The 21,802-nt window shown below is 39.6% G+C and overlaps 1 protein-coding gene across 1 annotated transcript in view; it reads right to left on the minus strand.

Annotated features, from left to right (window-relative positions):
* Positions 1-1,486: 1,486 nt before the first annotated feature.
* NKD1 (NKD inhibitor of WNT signaling pathway 1) overlaps positions 1,487-21,802 on the minus strand; it is a 108,432-nt gene continuing 88,116 nt past the window's right edge. The window contains exons 5-10 of the mRNA XM_082005568.1: positions 21,592-21,698; positions 18,869-18,964; positions 10,103-10,250; positions 8,966-9,050; positions 4,192-4,322; positions 1,487-3,446 (exon numbers count right to left, since the gene is read on the minus strand). Coding sequence (XP_081861694.1) covers positions 2,872-3,446; positions 4,192-4,322; positions 8,966-9,050; positions 10,103-10,250; positions 18,869-18,964; positions 21,592-21,698 — 1,142 coding nt within the window. The 3' untranslated portion in view covers positions 1,487-2,871. The remainder of the gene's footprint in view (positions 3,447-4,191; positions 4,323-8,965; positions 9,051-10,102; positions 10,251-18,868; positions 18,965-21,591; positions 21,699-21,802) is intronic.

Consider the following 21,802-nt stretch of genomic DNA (forward strand, 5'->3'; position numbering starts at 1 on the left):
TTTAAGGTTCTGTGAAAAGAAACTGTGCTACAATGTTATTCACACTTAATGCACATAACACAACTGCAACACAGTATTTAGGTACTGTATGTTCATACATGGCTGGTGTAGTTTTAGTATGGGGATGCCACGTTATTAAAATGTATTTGTATTTCACGGAATCTGAGCAAGGTAGAATTTGTGTTTCGAATCTCCAAATATAATAAACCAAAACAAATCAACGCAAGGTTGTAACCAATGGTGAGCTGTGTTACATTTCAGAGTCCAGCTAGGACTGCACCCTTTTCAATCACGTGGGATTCTGTTATTGGTGCTGTCACCTTTTCCAGCAAACTACCTTTGGGTGAAAGAGCATTTATGCCCCTTTGCTGCCCTTTTTTAGAAAAACCCACAGTTCTGAAAGCACTCTAGTTTTCCAGAACATTTTCTGTTTTTCAGCAACAATCTGCGTTTAAAAAAATTGACTAAGAAACAATTCCCACCTCCCAGTCTTTCTGGCACATGCTCTACTGAAAAGAGAGCAGCTTTAACGACACTTCCAAACAAATAGCATGGCATCCCTTCTTAGATGGAATGTACACTTGTGTGTTTGCATGCGGTATAACGTAAGTCACTTGAATACATCAGACTTTGTTAACACTATAATATAAATAAGCTTATTCCTTCTACTAGACATATAAATGCCTTTTTTTTTTTTTGCAGTCCATAATTATATATACATTGAAAAAGAATGATACACAAGCAGCAAAAAAGGCTTAGACTAGAACAACTCAGTGGTAACTAACCAAATTTGTGGCCTTTTCGTATTTTCAAGACAGAAAATTCTGCATATAAATATTTTTGGACTTTAGGAATTTTAAAAATAAACAGAACAGTATACTTGTCACACAGATCAAACACATTTTGAAAACATTTTGTTAGATTTAACAGAACACGCTGCTGACAGCTAAAAAAATAAAATAAACCAGATTTTTTAAAGAGGACAATAAGTCTAAACAACTGCTGATCCAGAGAGACAAGAGATGGACCCAATTACCACAAAGCAGTGATTCTACTCCAATCCCACAAGAAGGCAAGGCTTTCCACTTGTCTTTAAAAGTTGATGTCTCCATGTTCTTAGAAAAGACAATATCCCTCTAAAACTGGTCAGCAGTGAGATAATACCCCATTTTGGACTGATCAAAACTCTAGTCAGAAGAAAAATACCGTAATCATAAAGGGCTTATAACAATGTGGGATAGTTACATTTTACAATATATACTATAGACAAAATACCACAACATTTAAAATAATAAAAACCAAAAGCAAATATGTTTATAGAACAATTACGTTTTTATGTGAGGAGTTCTCTACTTTAAAAGTTCCAAAAGCAACGTAGGTGTTTTTCAATCACTTTCTACCTGCAGAATGGTCATCTGTACAAAACCCAACTGAATGTCTTATAAACCTGGGCCCCACAGAAAGTAAAACTTGAATGTACTGACCCCTTTCCACCCCCCCGCCCACTTTTCCAATTTGCGTTTGACCTTCAAATTTCTCAGCAGCCAGTAAGGTCTTGTGAGTATGGTCTCATTCTCCTTCATGGAACGGAAGCCCTTTGATATGGAAAAAGTAGAAGTGGCCAGAATTATTGTGAATGGTATCTTTTTACATGTTAAATTGTGTCTAAAATAGGAGAAGCACAAATTGCTGGAGAAATTTCAACTGGAGGCACCTAAGAAAATGCCATGGCATATGTTTCTAAAAAGTCACTGTTGTGGAAAAAAAATTATAATGTTAATATTCAAACCACAGATTTCTAAAACACAACAAAATGTACCTGAGAGTGTGCATATTTATATATATATATTTATATTTATATTTTATATATATTTGCCAACATTTAAAGTGAGAAAGTATATTTTCCTCAATTCTTTCTCAAAACAAAGAACTGTGGATTTAAACAAACAACAAAAAAAACACCACACAAAAAAACCCCACAAAACAAAACCAAACAACCCCTCTCCTTCTCAAACCCCCATGAATGATACTTATGGCCCAAGCACTAAAGTCTAGTGATGATTTTGAAAACCCCATTTCACATCCTCCTCTTTTCAAATGGTTACCCCAAACAGAAGGGAGAGTAAGCAAAAGAAAAATAAAAAATAGAAGAAGTGTATTTAAATATTACCCAGTATATAACAAACTGTACTTGTGTCAGTGAAGAATCTTCAAGAAAATAAAGTGTAAGTCATACAAATGTAGCTCTGTTGACAAGTATAGCTAGTATTTCCTTGTAATTATTAAGATAATTTGAAAGGATGTGAACACAAACAGGCTACATGAATGCAGTATATTAAAATCTCCCCTGTAGCACATTACAATCAATAAAAAGAAAATAAAATCTGAATAATACTAGAGGTAGCAGCTGTTTGTATTTTCCATTATTCTGAGTATCTCTGGAGTCCAACCCTTCGAACATTGCTCCCCTGATAAAAGGCTTGTGTGCGATCAGCCGACATACAGCAGACTGGTAAGCTAGATGTCTGCAATAGTGTTTGAAGTATCTTTCCTACTACAGTGGAAGTAGTACTTGTAAAGAAGTGCGTTGATGACCTGTATTAAATCACAGCTCAAAAACCTATGGCTGTTTGCTGTTTTACAAGCCACTTAAAAAAAAAAAATCCACAAGGTGTTTAAGTAAGCTATGCAGTTCCACAACATATAAATAGGGTATGTTTCAAGAGTTCCATATAACCTCTAAAATATATGCTAGCTGAATATTAATGGAGTAACAATAATATTAAACATAGTAATGCCTTAGTTCCGGTATCACAAGAACGCATTTCCTTCATATGGGATGATTCTTGGAGGATGTTGGTGGGATCTCTTCTATGTCTGGTAGAAGTGATGGTAGTGGTGGTGGTGCTCATGGTGATGGTGGTGTTCATGTCTTTGTATCATTTGTCCAACTTGGCCTTCATATAAAATGACTGTGGGCAGGTCTCTCACATGTTCCTTTTCCACAACTGTCCCTGGAGACTGGAAGGTTTTACACATTTGATGATTCTCCTTTGCCCTCTGCTTATGCTTCTTGTGAACCTGTTGAGATTGCAAGGGGAGGTAAGGAAGATTGTGGCCCACTCGTGCACTTGGGGAAGCCATTGGCATGGGCGCCCCTTGGAAAGGTTTATTTCTAACTGCCCTTCCAGGATGCACAGGGGCAACATTTTTGCCCTGGGCCTTGGGAGACCTCACAAAGTGCTTATTTGAGTCCTGGTTCCGCAGCCTCTGTTGGATTTCTGCAATCTTGGCATATGAACTTTCAGCCAGATTGATGTGGCTTGGATCCACCACTTGAGATTTCCTATGGTGAGCATGGAAGGTTTCAGGTTCATGAGAACGGGATCTAGTCTGATTCACAACTCTGCTTGGTGGATCATGTTTTTGAGCTGCTGGAGGAGATCCTAGGAAATAACAAGCTGAGTTAGTCATCTAGTATTTCAAAGTTAATTAGTAGCACGCAGTTGGCAGGGATAGCATTATTGGCAGAGTGAATTTTTCCTAAGGAAGTGAATGCAATTATAGCTGTCTAGTTTAATTACATTTAATAATTCTGACTAGCAAACAATACACACACAAATATACATACATATCTATATAAGAGAGTGTGTGTGTCCGTGTGTATAAAAGTCTTCACATTATCTTTTCTTCATCATCATCTATCTGAAATTCACCAAAATAACTGTGAGTGGAATAGTAAAATCTTGGCATGGGAAAGGGAAGAAATCCAAATCCCTTTAATTCGGGGAAAGAAGCCAAAATTCCAGGTATGAATACACATTCTCCAATTTTTGGGTCAGTAGTGAGTAGAAAATATGTGGGTATCATCTTGGGAACAAGCTCCAACATCCAAAACTCAGTCCTCACCTCACCCATACACTAAACTTAATACTTTGGATGTAAAGATAGTTCTCCTAGGCTCACCTCCAAGTTTTGCTACACAAACAAGTACTTCAAAGCAGGCTTGCAGCACATTAGCCACTCCATTGTGATAACACCTTCACCAGTAATTATCTTGCAGTACTCACACAGCCCTATTCCTTCCAGTCAGTCACTACAGACAAATCACACAGCTTCACAATTCACTGTCCCTGATGTGGAACATGCAACTGAAGAAAGAAAAGACAAAAAGGTTGCAAAATAAATTACCTGGCCCAAACTTTGATGTGTAATTTTCTATTCCTGCAAGATCCAAATAGTGGTTTCTCCTTTCAATGTTCTCATCAACACAATGACGATAGCATCCACTTTGCTCTGGATTGTTCTCACTCTGGTGATATCTGTCAGCAGGAAGCAAAATTACAATTCAGCAGAACTTCTTTAAAGTTGTTATCACCATCTGCAAACCAACAACTAATGGCCCCTTTGAAGTGACAGGATTTGCTTACAAAGAAACAACAAACACTTGAAATTCTGGATGACCGATTTGCTAAGTCGATAGGCCTGAACTGACTGTTCTTTCCCCCCATATAAATCGACCCCGATGTTGCAAAGCAAAGGAGGCTTTCAAATTGCATCACACATGCAAAAACAAATAAAAATGCTGCTAGAGTTTATTACATTCTGTCTTAGGGCCAAACCATTCAACTGATTCTCTAATTTGGACATGACAAAAACATCCTGCTGTTTGATTCATGGCTCTTCCCACCGCTGTTGGAAAGCACTGGGGTAAGCCTAGTGTCAGATGAACATTCATGTGTACCTGCTTCAGAAAGACAGGCAACAGCACAGGTGTGGTAACTAGAGAGAGTCTGAGAAGAGAAGGTGTTGGTAGGACACCAAGAGATAACCGTGCTTTCGAAAATACAATTAATAAGGTTAGATCAGCTGCTGGCTTCAGAATCTCAACTCCTTTTCCTGCTCAGCTTTACGATTTTATTTATAGCAGAACTATTTCCTGAGAATGAATATCTGAAATACCATTCATTCATGAGGCAGAAAAAAATCAGGCAGAGGTTTACAGTATTGTAGCCTATAATGCCGAACAATTTAATTCCGCAATTTAAATGGATGTCTGCAGATATGAACAATATTTTCAATATAACAAACAGGATAAGCAGAAAACTCTTGATTAAGTCACTGCCTGTCATTTAGATAACTCAGTCTCCAAGACCACAAGATAGGCTTTAGTCTTTCTCTAGGCGATTGCACTAATGTCAATCTAAGACCAGAATTTGGCCTTGTATCCTACACCAGCTGCTAAATACGTGCTCTGTACTGTATGGAGCCCAGTACTCCACTTCTAGTCTATTAACACATCTCCAGGTTTCCAGAGGCTGCTGATCCCATTGAGTTTTGGTACAAACTGCTTTCCTGGTCCAGCGTAGTACTGTTCAGGGACATTACAGAACCGAGCCCCCCATATCTCTGTCAGACACAGGTCTACAGTCTCTTTGATAAAAGTCGCAAGACTTGACCTACCTGGAAGATCATTTTTGCTCTACTTTGATAGAGATAGAGTCTCCTAAATGGAGGAGAGTCTGCCTGGAAAGCAGGTAAGCTTTAAAGACTCTGAGTCAGCTTTGAACTCCAGAAGTGACATGGGGTACTGTCAAAAAAGAGGGAATGTCCAGATATTCTTTATTTTTTTGGATACATAGCCAATTTGTATGTTTTCTGCCTCAGACACACCTTTACGGATTACACTTTAGCAGGTCAACATAAAAGATCTCTGGGGCTAGAACCTGCCTAACTGAAATTGCCAGGCACAAATTGCCTACGGAAACCTTTGAGACTCGAACACTTGTGCTGAAGATAATGCACAGTTAACCCAGAAAAAACATCGTTGGGTTTGATCCATCACAATTAAGCAACACAGTATACAGCACTGTCTGTTGAAAACTAAGTTAATAGGGAACCTGTTTTTTTGTTACGGTGACAAATTCCATCTCTCATCAAGACAGTAAAGAAAAACTACACCAGTACCGCCACAGCCCTGCACTCTAATAGCTTTCTTACATGCAAGATGACGTTCAACAATATTCATGCAAATATACACAGTGAAGCAATTATATACTGATGAGAGATGTGCTCCACTGTCAAAGAGAACTTTAAGTACAGAGAACTGAAGCATCTGGCATCCAGCCCCACAACGCTCTCCTGCACGCGCATGAGAAGACACAGGCATGCATCAACCACGCATCAAGCGTAGTGTGTAAAAATATACAGTGTTGTTACTGTTTTTTGGTTTGGTTTTGTTTTTAATAAAAAAGGCATCTCCTTAAGTGTTTGTGGAGTGTATGAAAGCCCTTTCTAGAATTCCTACACTGGACTGTCATCCTGCTGGTAATAAGCACACAGCAATATAGTAGGTAAAGGGAACAGAGCAGTGACAGAGCACAGGGCAGAAAAATGCAAGGACATTTCCTGAAAGCTACGCTCACTGATAACATAGAGTTTAAGCCAGTCAGGGAGAAATTACTTAAGCAGGAAAGAAGCAGAAAGTGAGAATGTGTATCTGTGGGTAAAAGGAAGATGTTGTAGAGGCTGGTGTGCAACCCTGTAGCACTAAACAAAATATAAGCTAGAATGGCATGAAGATACTCAACCCACAAAGTTGCCTGCCAGTGGTCTTCCACCATCAGTTTTATATCACACACACCAGGCAAGCTAGCTACGAATCCAGTTACTTCATCTTGATACTTGCATTAGCCCTGCAGGTGAAAACTCCTGCCTGTAGCTTCCAGCAGATGAAAAACCTAACCCATCTATCTCCCCCACCTTCAGGATAAAAATATCTCTATCCATTTTATCTCAAATATTAATCACATCTAAATGACTGAAGTTGTGAAATGCGTACACTTCTCACAAGTCCTCATTGCTGCTTTCAAAGGGGAAGCCTCTGCATTAATATGGCGAGGTACTGACGAGCCTCAGGGCGCCTTCCTTGAGGGTTACCAATCTGGCCAGAGTGCACAAACATCCCTGCAACATACACAGCGTGAACAGGACATTCTTTGTCCAGTCCACATTTAATGAGAGGCAAGAAAAACTGTCAGATGCTGACACTTGTCTGATGCTAATCTGCTCAGCACAAGATAAAAGATTTGTTCTGTTCGTAAAACCACCACATTTGCAAAACCAGGACTTTAAGGTAGATGGGAGGGGGACTTCAAACTGAAAGGGGATTTTTGCAATAGATGATCAAACAAAAGCAGTCCATTAAATTCACAAAGGGCAAACCTTTGCTAATGGGCAGAGGGAACCTGAACACCATATCTAGGCCAGCAAGCAAAACCTCAGAGTATTCTTTAGTTCATGTGCAGTGTTCTTTAGTTCACCACGGACTTTGTACAGAGTTGCTAACAGAAGACTAGAAGTCATTTAAGTCTTTTTTTAATCTATAATCTGATTGTACTGGCATTCACTCATTGGGATAACTCATTAGTATTTTTACTCCATCCAAAGAAGGGAGGCACAGTTTGTCATTTTTAATAAAACTGAATGCTCCTTCTCCTGATAAATTTATTAAACTAAATACGTGGTTTTGGACAAATATTCCTAAATACAAGGAAAGCCAAAGCTGGATTTTTTTTTTTTAAATTTGCAGCTGAAGAAACAAACGCAATGAATGATTCAATGTCATTACTGCAGCATTTCAGCAAACATTTCCCTCTGCCTTAGCATGAAACATAAAATCCTAAAACAAATCAAGCCTATACACCAAGATGTCCTGTTTGGAACAACTAATCTACACTAAAATTCATCAAAATTACCTGCTTTTGATTTGGTTTTTTATCAATTAAAATACCAAAATCAGAAACGGAATACCACACGTATATGTGACCAAGCGATTAACATTTTTCTTATCTCTAAAAAATTTTAATACTTGAAAAATGCATTGTAAATTATTATCAGATACTCTGAAGTTCAGTGCAGGTAATATCTATCAGGGAGGTAGAACTCACAGTAACAGGACAGATACACATGATTACACATTTTCAGAGGAAAAAGGCCTGTTCTGGACTGGCATCCAAAATAATATTGTATATTCTGTTAGGGAAAAACGAAAAAACGTTTTTTCATCTAATCTGTAGATGGCTGCCAGCGTACCTGCAGCTCTTCATAAAAGAAACCACTGTGCTTGTGCTTTATTGGAAATGGATGCACTCCGAGTCACACAGGCTGGATTCCACTGAAAGACAACAGGCAGGTATTGTTTTCAAGTGGTGAAATGTATTCTGCAACTTGTGGGGGAAGAAACAGATAAATTATCCCAATTTTCCTGCAAGATTACATTAAATATATCTATTCTACGGAAGCAGGCTAATTCCTACATGGGTACTACCTAATAACTAATTCTGTAAGGGAGAAGCTGACCTAAAGCTGATGCGGCAGCGGGGAAGCATGGCTTCTGGCAGGTGGGAGTCAGCAGAGACAGCCACTCTGATAAGTCACTGTGAGCTAAAAAAGAGATTAATTTACTTCTCCTACTAAATGTACAAACACACTTTGTAAGTGGAGTTGAGCCACCCCACGGTTGGTATAAGCCAGAATCACCTCGGCAGAACGGAGCATGGAGCAGGCAGCGTGCTGGAAGCTCTTGCTTGTCGCCTACTCTGCGGGACATAGCCCACGCAGACCGCTCGCTGCAAAGCTGGCTGTCTGCTGCTCTGCTGCAAGCTCCCTTCCCTCCTCCTTCGGCCAGGTACCGCACACCCAGCGCCAGCTCACAGCTGCGTCCTTTAGGAGAAGCAGGTCCGCTTATGACCTGGTAACAAGACTGACTTAACAAAGCTTGGAGCTGAGCTGACCAGTGAAAAAGATGGGCTGGAAGGAGGACAGAGAAAGGCAGTAGCTGACCACTGTGAAGATGAAAAGATTTGAGGGCACTTTTAGCCAAAAGGCTGTGCTATAAACTCCACTGGTAGGTACAATATTTGCAGATGGCATCTAAAAAGACAGTGCATGTCTTTCCCCTTACCTGAGAGAAGCCCGCTGCTTCTTCTCAGAACTTCTTACTTCTTCATTAGCTTTGCTTTCAGCTCTATGCCTGGCACTCTGCAGATCTGCCAACAAGAGAAAGTACATTATTCTCACATTACTGTCCTTGCTGATCAGCAGAACTAACGTGCTGCATTGCAAATATTTTTCTTCTTGTCAGTAGACCAAGATGTAATGTATCATTTTGTGTAACCTTCTCAGAAGTGCTTTTGTCCACAAGACAGGTTTTAGGCAGACATAACCTTAACCTTGACGGTAGGACATTAGTCAGGGTTAGGCGGCAAGCCACGTGGCGGGTTAAACGAAGCCACGTTTACGGTGATATACTTGTTCCTCAGGAGGGCTCAGTAGTTTGAGCTTGATGGTGTACTAACGCACCACATAGCTCCCCAGCAGTGCAAATTTGCTCATGTCTGCACTTAACTGAGTGGATGTACGTATTAAAACTGAGGTAACAAGCTTCTCCTTTTGGATAAGGTGCTCACATTTTCTACTGCAGTATTACTTTAAAGTTTTAAGTATTCTAATTTAGTACCACTTTATTTACTGAAGTAATTATGCTGATGCAACTCTTATTAGAGTGAATATAAGATGCGTAAGCCATCAGAGTATAAGCAACCTTATAATGGCAGATTCTGCCAGTATAGAAAAATGCGCAATTTTTATGCATAAATTCATGAAGGTTACTTATGCTTATTATTCTTATCCAGCAGCAGTGACAGCTACGCACTTGCAGAAGACATTTTATATCACTACACCTGTTTCCACACAACTGCAGTGCTGTAGTATCAGCAGAGTTAAAATGGTGCAAGTTGAAAAGGCCTTAAATCTGCCTTGCAGTACACAAAGACAATTACACAACATACGGGTTATTGCTGCTGCCAAGAGGAAAAAATCAATGAAGACAGGGAACCCTAATTTGCTTACGAGGCACTGGAAGGAGAGTAGACAATTTTGCACCCAGGATCTTAAAAGAGATTCATGAGGCATAAAATACCCACATAATTATTTGCCTTTAAGTATCTTTTTATATGTATTAATAAAATACAAAGATGGATTTTTAAGGGATTCTTGAAGCTTTCTATATTTTTTCGAATGGCTGATTGCATATCCTTACCAGTATGATTTAACAAGATACTCTTTTTCTTCTGGCTGCCATCTGGTGCCACAGTAAGTTTCACTCGCAGAGTTTTGCTGGAACTAGGAGAATGGTTTACTGATGCATCAACTACCTCATAGATGGTATGAAGCAAGCTGGTAATATCCTACAGTTGGGTTGAAACACAAAAAGACACACTATTGTGAAAATGGTATGAAACCTACAGCTTTGATACTTCCAACTATTTTGGACTTGTGACTATTAATGCTAAAACATCCTCAGAAGTCACTGAATTTAAAGGAGCTGAACTTGCACAGAACCTTACAAGAAAGGTTACCTTTCTCTCTTCTGTTAACCCCCATTTTTTCTAATATAGACTGTAATATAGCTCACAGACACAGAAGAGAATTATTCAAGTAGATCCCTATTCTTCTTCATCAAATGGCAAGAAGATCTATGAAATGGGGCAAATCAGATCAAAACAATAATAAAAGCACAAGGCATTCAGGTTTCCCAAACTGTGAATCAGCAAAATTGTGTTCTGCCTTTTCTTTTCTTTGGTTTCAACAGAACCCATGCAGGGGGGTTGGACTAGATGACCTTAAAAGGTCCCCTTCAACCCAAAGATTCTACGGTAACCATTCATACTGCACCAAAAATTGAGTTCACATGACCAAAGCAAATACAGCAACTGAAGAAAATCTTGGACATTACAATCCTACTATGTCTTGGGTTTGTTTCTTGGGTAGTTAAATAGCTCATTATATAGATGAAAACCAGTAAGCGAAGTGGCAGAACTGTAAACATCAGGTTTGGAAATAAATGATGTTTGAAAGTCACTCTACCATATGTGTATTGGTGTCTAGCTTATTCTGCAAAATTCAACCCAGTTCTAAACTTACATTTTTGAACAGCGGGGATTATCCATTATCTGTATCTATTCTGTATCTATTACAGAACATTCTTCACACATCTCTCTGAAGGCAATGGGACGTGAACAAACGCTCACATGTCTGGCTATATCAGAAAGAACACTAACACATTTTAATAAGCCAATTGTTTTAAACAGGAGAAACACTTGTTTATAGCTGGTGATGCTCAAAGGTCTGTCAGGTTGATCTAATCCAGCCAGGCTCAAATAGGGTACTACCTTAAATTGCTGGGATGAAAAGGAGATCTCTTGGCTCACTGCTTTTCCCCAAAGGGATTTCACCAAAATTGATCTTGGGCACCAACCTACGGCCAAAGCGTACTGATCCTTGCAGGCTATAAAGATCCCATTCAATGTGTATCTGAAAATTTATCCATACTGGTCTTCCCATTTCTTGATCTATCCTAGTACCTAAGCTCTTTCCAGATGCCTGCGAGCACCAAGGAAATATCTATATCATCCTTCCTTAAGCATAACTGGTTCTGAGGATTAAGAGTCAGGTCTATAAAAATTCAAAACCTCCACAATTTTTCCTTTGCCCAGGGGTCATGCCCATAACAATAACAGCTCTATTTCATATGCTCTAATGGGGCCCAGCACTTTATTAGTCAATATACCACACAGTCCTCATTATCTACCAGCTTTAAAGGTGACACACAGAAATACTAATTTCTACTCACACAGAATTTAGGGAAATACTGACCTTATGGCCAGGAAAAATGATTTTACAGTAGGTGATTTTCCAGATCAATAGGCAGAATGAGTATCTAAATCCTAGAGGGTCCAGACTTTGTCTTAACATGTACCCTCTCTAACTTTTCTGCAGTTGGTGGAATTTCTCCAGACTTGTGAGTTCAAGACAACATATTCATAAAAAGAGAGCAGAATTTGCAGTCTCTCTTATTTCCCCACTGACATATTTTTTCTACCATTGCATCAAGAGTCTCTATATACGGGCTGTTACTACCATGTCAGTAGCCACTTTCCATCCTCTTGACAAGATCCAGCATCTAAAGCTTGAATGAGGGAGAGACTCCTCAGTGACAATCGGGTGGACAACTCACAGCTCTTTAACACATCTCACTTCCAACCTAAACTGAAACCTAGCCAGACCTCTAAATAGAGAGCCAGCTTGAAGGGCTGGAATTTTATTTCATCTATGAGAAAAATCCAACCAAACAAGAACATAGACAAACAAAAGATACCTGTTGTTTTATACACTGTCCATAAATTATGCTCTAGGAGCCTTGTGCTATAATCCTATACCTCAATAAGCAAAACCTTCCCCTTCAGCAGAATGCTTAAGCACCATATTTATTCTTAACGGGACTTCATACACTCAGCGCTTTGGTGAATGGAGCCTTTCCCATACATTCCTTAGCAAGTGTTGGTTAGCCAACATGGCATCTTTCCACACAAGGCTACTGTCAAGACGTTATCATCAACTCTCTCATTCACAATAATCTGTCCTCCTTCCTTTTTTCCACTATGCCAGATGTTTGTACAAGCTGGTCATCTAGTCTCTTAACTTCAATACGCAAAGACAAAAAGTCTTCACTCCCACGGTTCTTTTACATGATTTTTTTGTCCAGCAATGAGGTCTAACTTGCTGGCATACAATCTGCCCCTTGTGTTCTGTGAGGGTCTTTCTCAACAAGTCGCTTGACTTAGCGGCTTAAAAAGTACTCCCAAATGCTGTCAAGGAAGGCCAGATGCGGCACTTGTGTGACACATACTTGGCAAGTCAGAAATACACACACGAAGATATCACATCAGGACTATTTACATCTTTCAGCCAAACAGGCCCATATTAACCCAATTTAATGCCCAGGCACCCAGCAGTTTAAGAGGCTGCACAGGGGTATCAGCACACCTTGTAGCATTAATGCTCTACTGCCTGTGCATTTCGTTACGTATTTAATATCCAGCTTCCCCCACGACAATCTGAACTGCTTTTCATTCTGGCACTGAATGAATGTGGTCGTCAGACTGGATATATACCAAGACAGAGGTTAGGGATATCCATAAGTAACCACTTAATGCTTATGCTGATCTTTTAAATACCGACAACAACATTTTTATTATAGGATTCATTTACTTGTGGTCCTAATTTGGGGTTGGAAATTCTAGCAAACTGACAGTTCTGATTTGGTCAAACAAGTCTGCTCGGGTCATTCACTACTCTGTCATCTACCAAGGTCCTGGCCAAGTAGGTACCAGCTACAAGGAGGCCTGAACCTCCTGCTGCTTTCCAGTTATTGCTTCACAATTATAACATACAAGTTCCTGAGGTACTGCTCTGGTAGGAACGGTCTTCGTCAACGAGTTTTGAATGGTGACTAAAACTACCTTCACACAGCCCTTTTTTGTCAGCTAATACGGTAATGGCGTCTTGCCAAACTAGGAGCACTGGACCATTAAAATATATGTTACAAAATTTGTATTTTATAGTTGTATCTATATTCACCCCCCAAAGAATTTTCATATTCCAGTAGCCTGCCAGGAAACTGAGGGAATTTATGTTCTCCTTGAAAGCTTTCTCACTGAATATTATCTGCATTTAAATTCCTTAAAGAACTGCCTAAAACCATTGACACAGCTTTACCTTCTACAGCTTGTGCATTTCACTGTCCTCAAGAAATTTAGCATCAAAGATCAAGAATAGAAGCTAGTTAAATTTTCCTCTCTTCTGGTACACCAACCAGCATGTCTCAGAACCTGTTCGGCACAGTGGATTAGGGTTTTTACTAGTCATATGATTTTGCAACTGCTTTGCTTAAGACTGCTCAGCACTTCCCACACAAAAAGTTTCATCCCACATTTCCCAAACTTCCTCCCTTTTTACATGAAAAATAAACAAGAACAGATTTTTTGGTGTTTCCTATTTTTCAAAAGATATCATTTGCTTGGGGTTTTTTTACTGAAATGCATTTTTAAGCCATTTCTAGTTAAAAATCATTGTGCATTTTTAAGTAAGTATATTAAAGAGAAATAAGAATTTAAAAAAATAAATCTCTCCTTTATAGCAAACGGGAAGGGGAAGAGGGGGAGGTAGGCTGCACAACTCTAACTCCTTAAGGGCTTCTAGTGGGGGGAATTTCTGCTGGGATAGCTAGTTTAAATCAAGTGATAAAACTGAAACTATGATATTTTTCATCGCAGAGGAAACAAATGCTTGCTGGGTAGTACCCAAGCAGCCAGTACATGCCACACCCAGATTTATTTCTGTCTTGCTTATTGAACACTACAGTGGGTTCTCCGGGGCCAAAGGATTTAACAGTGTTAGTATGTATGTTTTTCACATCCTATTTTATCAAGCAACTAATACAATGAAGTATATTAAAAAGAGCAACTTTAATAGGTTGCCAGAAGCACTGGCATCAGAAATACTAAAAAGCAAACAGTTAAGGCTACACGTCTGCTGCGCTCACACATGTATCTGCAGAGTATTTTACAGATCTCCGGTAGGAGATTAGCAGGAATTTAGAACATTCAGAGAAACCAATGGGTCTGCAAGCATGAACAAGAGCAAGTTACACTGAATTATTCTCCATTCCTTACAGAATTCATGTTACGGAGAAAGTCCCTATTCCAGGTATTAATTTTTTACCTCTAAGGAACATAAGTGGTGGAGGGATGACCCTACGTTCTCCCGTATTAGCATAGCTTATCGTCAGAGGACTAGTTAGCAAACTAGAGATTCTGTAAAGGAAACTAAGAGGCTTTTCCAGCAGAATTAATTTAAGAACGAGACATTTGCACACAAAAAGCCCAAAAACCCCCCAAAACCACCACCACCACCACAAAAAAACCCCACTGAGTTTAGTAACGCTGAAAGACAACATTCAGTTGGATTCTTTGTAACTTGTCTGGAAGAGATGTGTTTGGCTCCCCTCAAAACCAGAAGAGAAAGTCCTATTTTCTCTCAATATTCCTCTCTGGCACAAATCCACTAAATCTAATGGCTGAAATGATGGCCTCTCTGATACAGACAGGCACTGCTCCTCTATCTGTTGCTTCCATTACTGCTTCTATATCATGAGTTAATACAGTGTTGACAAGAACAGTGAAAACCGGCAAATTTCAATATACAGGTCAGGCTGATAAACGGTAGCCCCAGAAAAGCCAGTATCCTTCCCCAAGTCAAAGATCTGGCACAGAGTTCTGCATGCAGAAATAACCTCAAACCTTTTCACTCATTACAGAGGATATGAGCAAAAATAACTAAAAAGGGAACGGGGAAAAAAAAGAAAGGGAACATAAGAGGAAAAATTGGGTATTTAATGTAAGACACAAAGAACATTTTTAGCATTAAAAATGCACAAAGAGAAACATCAGTATCAGTTCATTACTTTTCCTTCAGAAAAAGTACAAATGTCTCATTTGTACTTTGTTTGTAGTCTGATTTTTACATACAGCAGGATGTTTCTATTGCAACATCAGCTTTGTTTGATCACATATATTTTTGAACCATTCTTATTTGGAACCTGAAAGGAGCTTCACTTGCTATCTACTCAACAACTAGCCTAGAAGAAATTCCTTTTTTTTTACTCCTGATAAGCAACTTTCTTGTGTGCTTATTCCTGTGCTGCCACTCACCAAAGAAACTCAATTTTGCAAGACAGAAGCGGGGGGCGGGGGGAGAGAAAAAAAAGCTAGTGTTTATGAAGTATAATTACAATCAGAGAGCTCAATACAAAACCTCATGGATCAAAACACATTAGTTCAATTATCCAAGTTTCAAGTCCGATTACAAATATCCGTGTGAAGATAATTACAGTGCAGCTGTCAGTTCTAAAAGGCCTGCAGTACTTAATGAATTGTCCTCTTATAGCTTATGGAATGAAGGGAAACATTATTAGTCAAGTTTTGTAATACACATATTAGAGCAGGAAAAGTCATCTCCCGCTACACCAAGAGGACTGAAACATGGTCATCTATGACAGAAAAAACAGTAGTTTAATAACATAGAGTAATGCTAATTTTATAATTTGCCATCCCAATGATTATGCTTTCATAATGGGTGTATCTCTTCAAGAAGCATGACTAGATCTGAATTTCTAATTATAAGGACTAGAGAATAAATCATACAGACTCTAGGAGAAAATCAAAGCAGTATTAAGTTCTGAAGATGTTGTTAAGATCCAGAAGAAATTTCACTAAGATGGAATTTGAACGCTCTTGCGGTGATCTGTCATTGTGTAAAGCCCAAGGGAAATGCTATCCAGTAACCAAATCCACATCTTATTTATAATTTTCAAACATTTTAATGAGAAAAACATTTAGTCCACTTGTAAAATTGCACCCCACCTACATCTCTCTTATAAACTTAATTTAACACTGTGTATTCCTTTGCAAACTCTCTGGACATGAAGTCCAATGTTTTAAACACAATGACTTTGAATCCAATGAAATGGATGTGTGTGGGCAAGTCACTTCCTTTTCCAGCGTCTCACTTTTCCAACATGAAAAACAAGAATGATAAGGCTGACTTCTTTTTCTAAAGCACCTCAAGGTCTACAAATAGAAATCTGACTTGAGAAATTTCATTTTTCTTAAATCCAGGAGACATTAATGTGAAATTTTCAAAGAAGTAGAAAAGGTTCACATTAAGCTCCTTCTCACCAGAACACTGGACCTTTGTTTAGAAAAACGGACCGGTTCTGAAAGCACTTTCATCAGGTCACTAAATGGCACTGGTGCAGATCTGCCCTCTTCCTCAGATTGTCCGTTCTGTCCCTGATCCAGCGATGTGCTTCACATACTTTTAACTCAAAGCATGTGTTCCATTCATTTTAATTGAAAGTATTCACACATTTAATGCTCGCCATTGTTAAGTCCTTTCCTGGATCAGGAGCAGAGCTGCTTAACAAACGACAGTATCAAGCCCACTATGTTGATTGCCAGTCTCTCAGGGGCTAACAGGAAAGAAATCCTATGTCATATGAAGAGACTGAAATTCCTCTTTTGTGGCCAAGTTTATCTATGAGCTGCTATCGTTACTCATTTTTGCACAAGCAACTCTTAAACTGCATCTGGATTCAACAAAAGACAACCAAAAAAGATGAATTATACAAACGGCACTGGAACAGCTTGCAAAAGAAATGTGTAACAACGGGGAAACTCTGCAGTGGTGCATACTATTTGTTTCTATCTTTGGTCACATGTAAAGAGCTGAAAATTACCAACCTATTTGGTCCCTTGGTTAAAAGAATTTTTTTTGGCACAGGTTCAAGCCTGAATATAGCAACCTCCAGACCTCAGAGTAGTATAATTTTCAATCCCTGCACAGATTTGGTTTCAGTTAAGCTGCAGTCTGCTCTTGTAGCAGGGAGAGGTAGACTTTGGCTGTAACATATTTTCTAAGTACAGTCAAATTAAGCTCTTTGGTGTACCACATAATCACAAATAATTATTGTATACATACTTAAAAGCATATTCTCGTTATGTTCAGCACATGGAACTCCCACTGACATTAATGGGAATTCCATGCCTGAATGTAAAGGACACCCATGTGTGTGGGTTTGGGTTTTGTGTGTTTTTCCCCTATTCTTTGAGAGTCACGATAATCTTGTAATGACGACTTAGCCTTGGGTCTCAAAAGATCTGGGTTCAATCTGCCACTAGGCTCTTGTAAGACTGCAGACAAGTTATTTCAATTTTCTGGTCTCTGTTCCCCATACATTAACAAATACAATACTACTTCCCCACCCCTTCTTCTCCTTGCCCTCTCTCTATATCTCGTCTTCCCATTTGAAACTCTGGACTTGGCCTGTAACATTTCATCTGCTTATTCTCTTGCGTGAGAGGCACAGATTTCATTTGACTATTCAAGGCGCTATCAGAGTAAAGACAATTTAAAAAGCCTAGTAATGCTGTTCATATATATGTTTAAAATCCTGAACAACTACCACATTTGGCAATTTGTTCATAAATGTCAAAAGAGATTTTCTTCAGTCTTCTAGGAAAAATTTCTGCCCTCATTTGGTGTCTAAGGCCACTACACTTTCAGTATTGACCCTATTCCTTCCAAACAGTTCTTAGTAATTTTCACAGATACCACCTTAAGAGCCAAAAGAGACAAAACCTGTCCATTTTCAGCTGATTATCTGAAGGCATGGGAGCGAGTAAACACACCTCACCAAAAAATCAATGATAGCACACTGCAGTAATTCTCAGTAAAAAACATTCTTCTAGAAGTAGTATCATTCAATTTGGATAGAAATAGTTCTGAAAATGGACTGTATTCTAATCTATACATCCTCTTATTTGGCGTCTTATTTGCACAGGAAATACAACTTGAAGACATCCTGATGATAAAAAAATACACACGGGTATGCTCTGACAGCCATTCACTATGGTCCTCCAGCAAGTATCATCGATGGTTTTTATACGTGGAGGGAGAAGGCAGAGATCAGTCTAATATTCATGAAAACAACAGAACAGTATAGTTAGTCCTACTGGAAAGAATGTCAGAAAGCAACCTTGCTATTTGGTTAGCTTAACTCTGAAAAGCAGGATAGAAGCCAGAACAATATACATGTGCAGGGGTTTATTTTGACAATGTGTTTAGTTGTTCAGTTGTTTCAGATATTTTTCCTCCTCAAATGCCAGTACTATTTTTTAAAGTCTAATCCCAGATATTAAACAACAACCAGCTTAAAAAGTGGTACAGCGTATCTGAAAACAGTACACTACTGGTGGGATTGTTTCTAGGAGGGAAAGGTCCATCGAAACTGCTGTTTAAATTGGCAGGACACCTCTATTTCATAGAAGAAAAAAATGTTCCTGTTATAAAACACTTCTCTTGTTAGCAAACGCTGCACACAAAGGGGCAGCTGTACTTTGCTTACCTCGCGTGTGACTCTTCCGTTGTTATCAAAGTCATACAGTGTGAAGGTCCATTCTTGCCTGTTATCTTCCTCTACTGACACATCACATTGCAATTCCTAAGAAACATGCAAAGAGCAGCTGATTACCTAAAGCAAAAGGCCTGTTTGCAGAGGGGATTCTCCGTAGAAGGAGGCTGCTTGCTTGCTTCCTTCCTCCCTCCCTCGCAGGAGGAAGCTTTCAGGCTATGTCCCAGGGAGGCCTCCGTCCACCGCAGCGAAGGAGTCTCATCACAGTCACATGATAATCCTAACTCCCTTGGGCTAGACCTCGGGCAATCTGCAAGATGCTTTCTACTTCATTGTAAAAAACACAAAAAGGTACAAGAAAGCTACTCCCTGAAGCTCTTTAAATATAATAAGATTTCCCACTAAAAAGTGAGAAAGAAAACTCTGCTTAACTCAGGAAGAGAAAGATAACACCGAGAAAGTCACAGAATGGGGCAGCACACCGCAGTGCCAGGAGTAGTCATTAATACAAAGCGGACAAATCCCCACCAGTGAGACCTGTCCTTGACGCAGGTATTTGATACCAGAAGGTTGTCCAAGTTGGTGCAGTACAGCATCATGCCACTGCAGCTCCTGAAGTGGAGCCTGCCTAGGAACTGGAAGGTAGAACGACCTGGGAGTAGCAGCTGGTCCTTATTTAAGTGTGCTTCTGTTAGTGAGAGCGTGATCTGCGGAAAGCCTGAAAGAATCAATTTGTTAAAGGGAAAAAAAATCCCCAAACCAAACCCAAGACTTCAGTCAAGAACAAAGGATGCACTTTGACTGACTCCAGTCACCTGGGTGCAAATCGTTCGCTTTCTCTCAAGACCTGTGCAATCAAAATTATCCAGAGCCACAACAAGGCAAAACAGAAAAGTTACAGTGCAATTAAAATGAAAGCCACTGTATGCAAGTAAAATAAACGGCTCCAAATAGCTTCAGCATGATAGAGCTCAAAATACCTGGTTGATCTTCTGACTTGAAACCAAGTCCCTGCAGCAGTTACCGGTACCCGTCCCCTGCGGAGTTCAAAGGCAGACTTCGCTCAGTTCTAACAAGCCCGGCCGAAAGCTGCCAAGTGCCCCACACTCTACTGTGGAAACACAGTTTCATATTACATAAACATTCCCGGCACCTTTAAAAGCCAAAGCGCATCCACCTCAGATTCAGACACTTGCGTTTCTGAGTCTTTTATACCTTTGAAGCATTTACCAATCTCTTAGGTCCTAGCTTACATAGCTGGAAAACTTCCATTTGTAAAACAAGGGAAAAAATATCAATACTTGGTTTCTTGCCACATATTAATGCTTCCCTGTCCCACATTGCCTAACATAACATCTTTATGTGAGGATGTGCTCTGCTTAGTTAAGAGCCATGGCAACCTTCCCTGCATTAGTCATGGAGCCCAGTACCAAGCGCTAACCTTTATGGCATGCCAAGAATTACTTGGGAACAAACACAGACTTCACTGGTACGGTGGAGTTCCAGCTACTCTGGCACCAACCATGTTGACAGGTGTCCTCCAACGTTCAAATATCAAGGCACTGCTAATTGCAATTTATCGTGCCTCTCCTGTCTGCAAATGTCTGCTACTCAAGGTAGAATATAAAATATGCCCAGAAAAAGAGTTATTGCTGTGAAAAAAACCCAAAACAAACCAACCAACCAACCAAAAAAAAACAAAAAAAAAAGGAGGAAAAGTCACCTCCCCCCAGAAGGCACACAAGCACTGAACTGCCTATGGGAAAGCTACCTCCTTTTAATCAGCCTAAACCAGTAAAAAATAAATCATACCAGACTACTGAATCTGCTCTAGAGAAGGAAACGAACACTCGAACACTCGAGCCATGCTGCAAGGTGGCTGCATGGTCTTTTAAACAAGAATTGAGGAACGCAAAGCTCATTACTGTGACAGGCTGACAGCACTGCAAGGTAGAAGTTTGCCACGTCTGCCGGAGTGCAGACAGATGAAAATTCATGCTGCTTCTTGCCGGTACCAGAGTATCTTCCTCCTCACCACGACAGACAACCCTCTAGCTGGATGACAGCATGCTTCAATACTCGTATTTATTAAATCACTCCTTATATAAAGAAAACTTGCCAACTACACACAATGTCTGGCAGTTTTGCAATGTTTGTAAGCCTATAAGGAAACAGGCCATCAGACTCATTGCCCTCCAGGATCCTTTTCCTCCTGCCATGATGGAGGTGATGGTGATCAGATGGATTTCCCACGTAGCAGGTCAGGGGTATTTCACTTTGGAGGCCCAGGCACAGAAGACCAATGGTTAAGGAAGCTTTCACAATCAACTTTTACACTACGCAGATTTAATCAAGTGCAACGGTCCATGAAAGTCAATCTAAAGATTTGATAACATGGTAGCTGGCATAATAAACTACTAACGAAAGAATCATAGCTAAAGGGTTAAACCAAATGCCTCTTCTTACTACACATTTCAGATCCCACAGAGAAATAATCATCATTCGATGCTCTCCAAACCTGGAAGTACATCTCACTAGTCACCTCATAAGGAGCCCCAACAGTAAGATGCTGACTTGTGCCCATTCTGCTTCCTCCTGTACCCACTACAATCCCTGGGGGCTATATACATGCATCAGAGAACACTGTTTGGTCCACAGGTTATTTTTCCACCATAATTATGTCAGTACAGTGAAACTTTAAAATATAGAGGACTTACTTCAAATTTCAGTTGCTTCTTGGAACCTGTGCGTGTGTCACTTTCTTTCTCTGCTTTCTTTTCATCTCCACTGCAAATTCCATCTGTCTTCTCTGGAGGCAAAGCCACTGTGAAAAATATATTTAAGCAAAAACACTTAGAAGGAAATGTCAAAGCAGTCATATTTGCAAATCTGTCTTTATATTTAGGGTGAAATTGATTTCAGCAAACT

This window comes from Phaethon aethereus (genome assembly GCF_964289735.1).
Source record: "Phaethon aethereus genome assembly, chromosome: 13".
Taxonomy (NCBI): Eukaryota; Metazoa; Chordata; class Aves; order Phaethontiformes; family Phaethontidae; genus Phaethon; species Phaethon aethereus.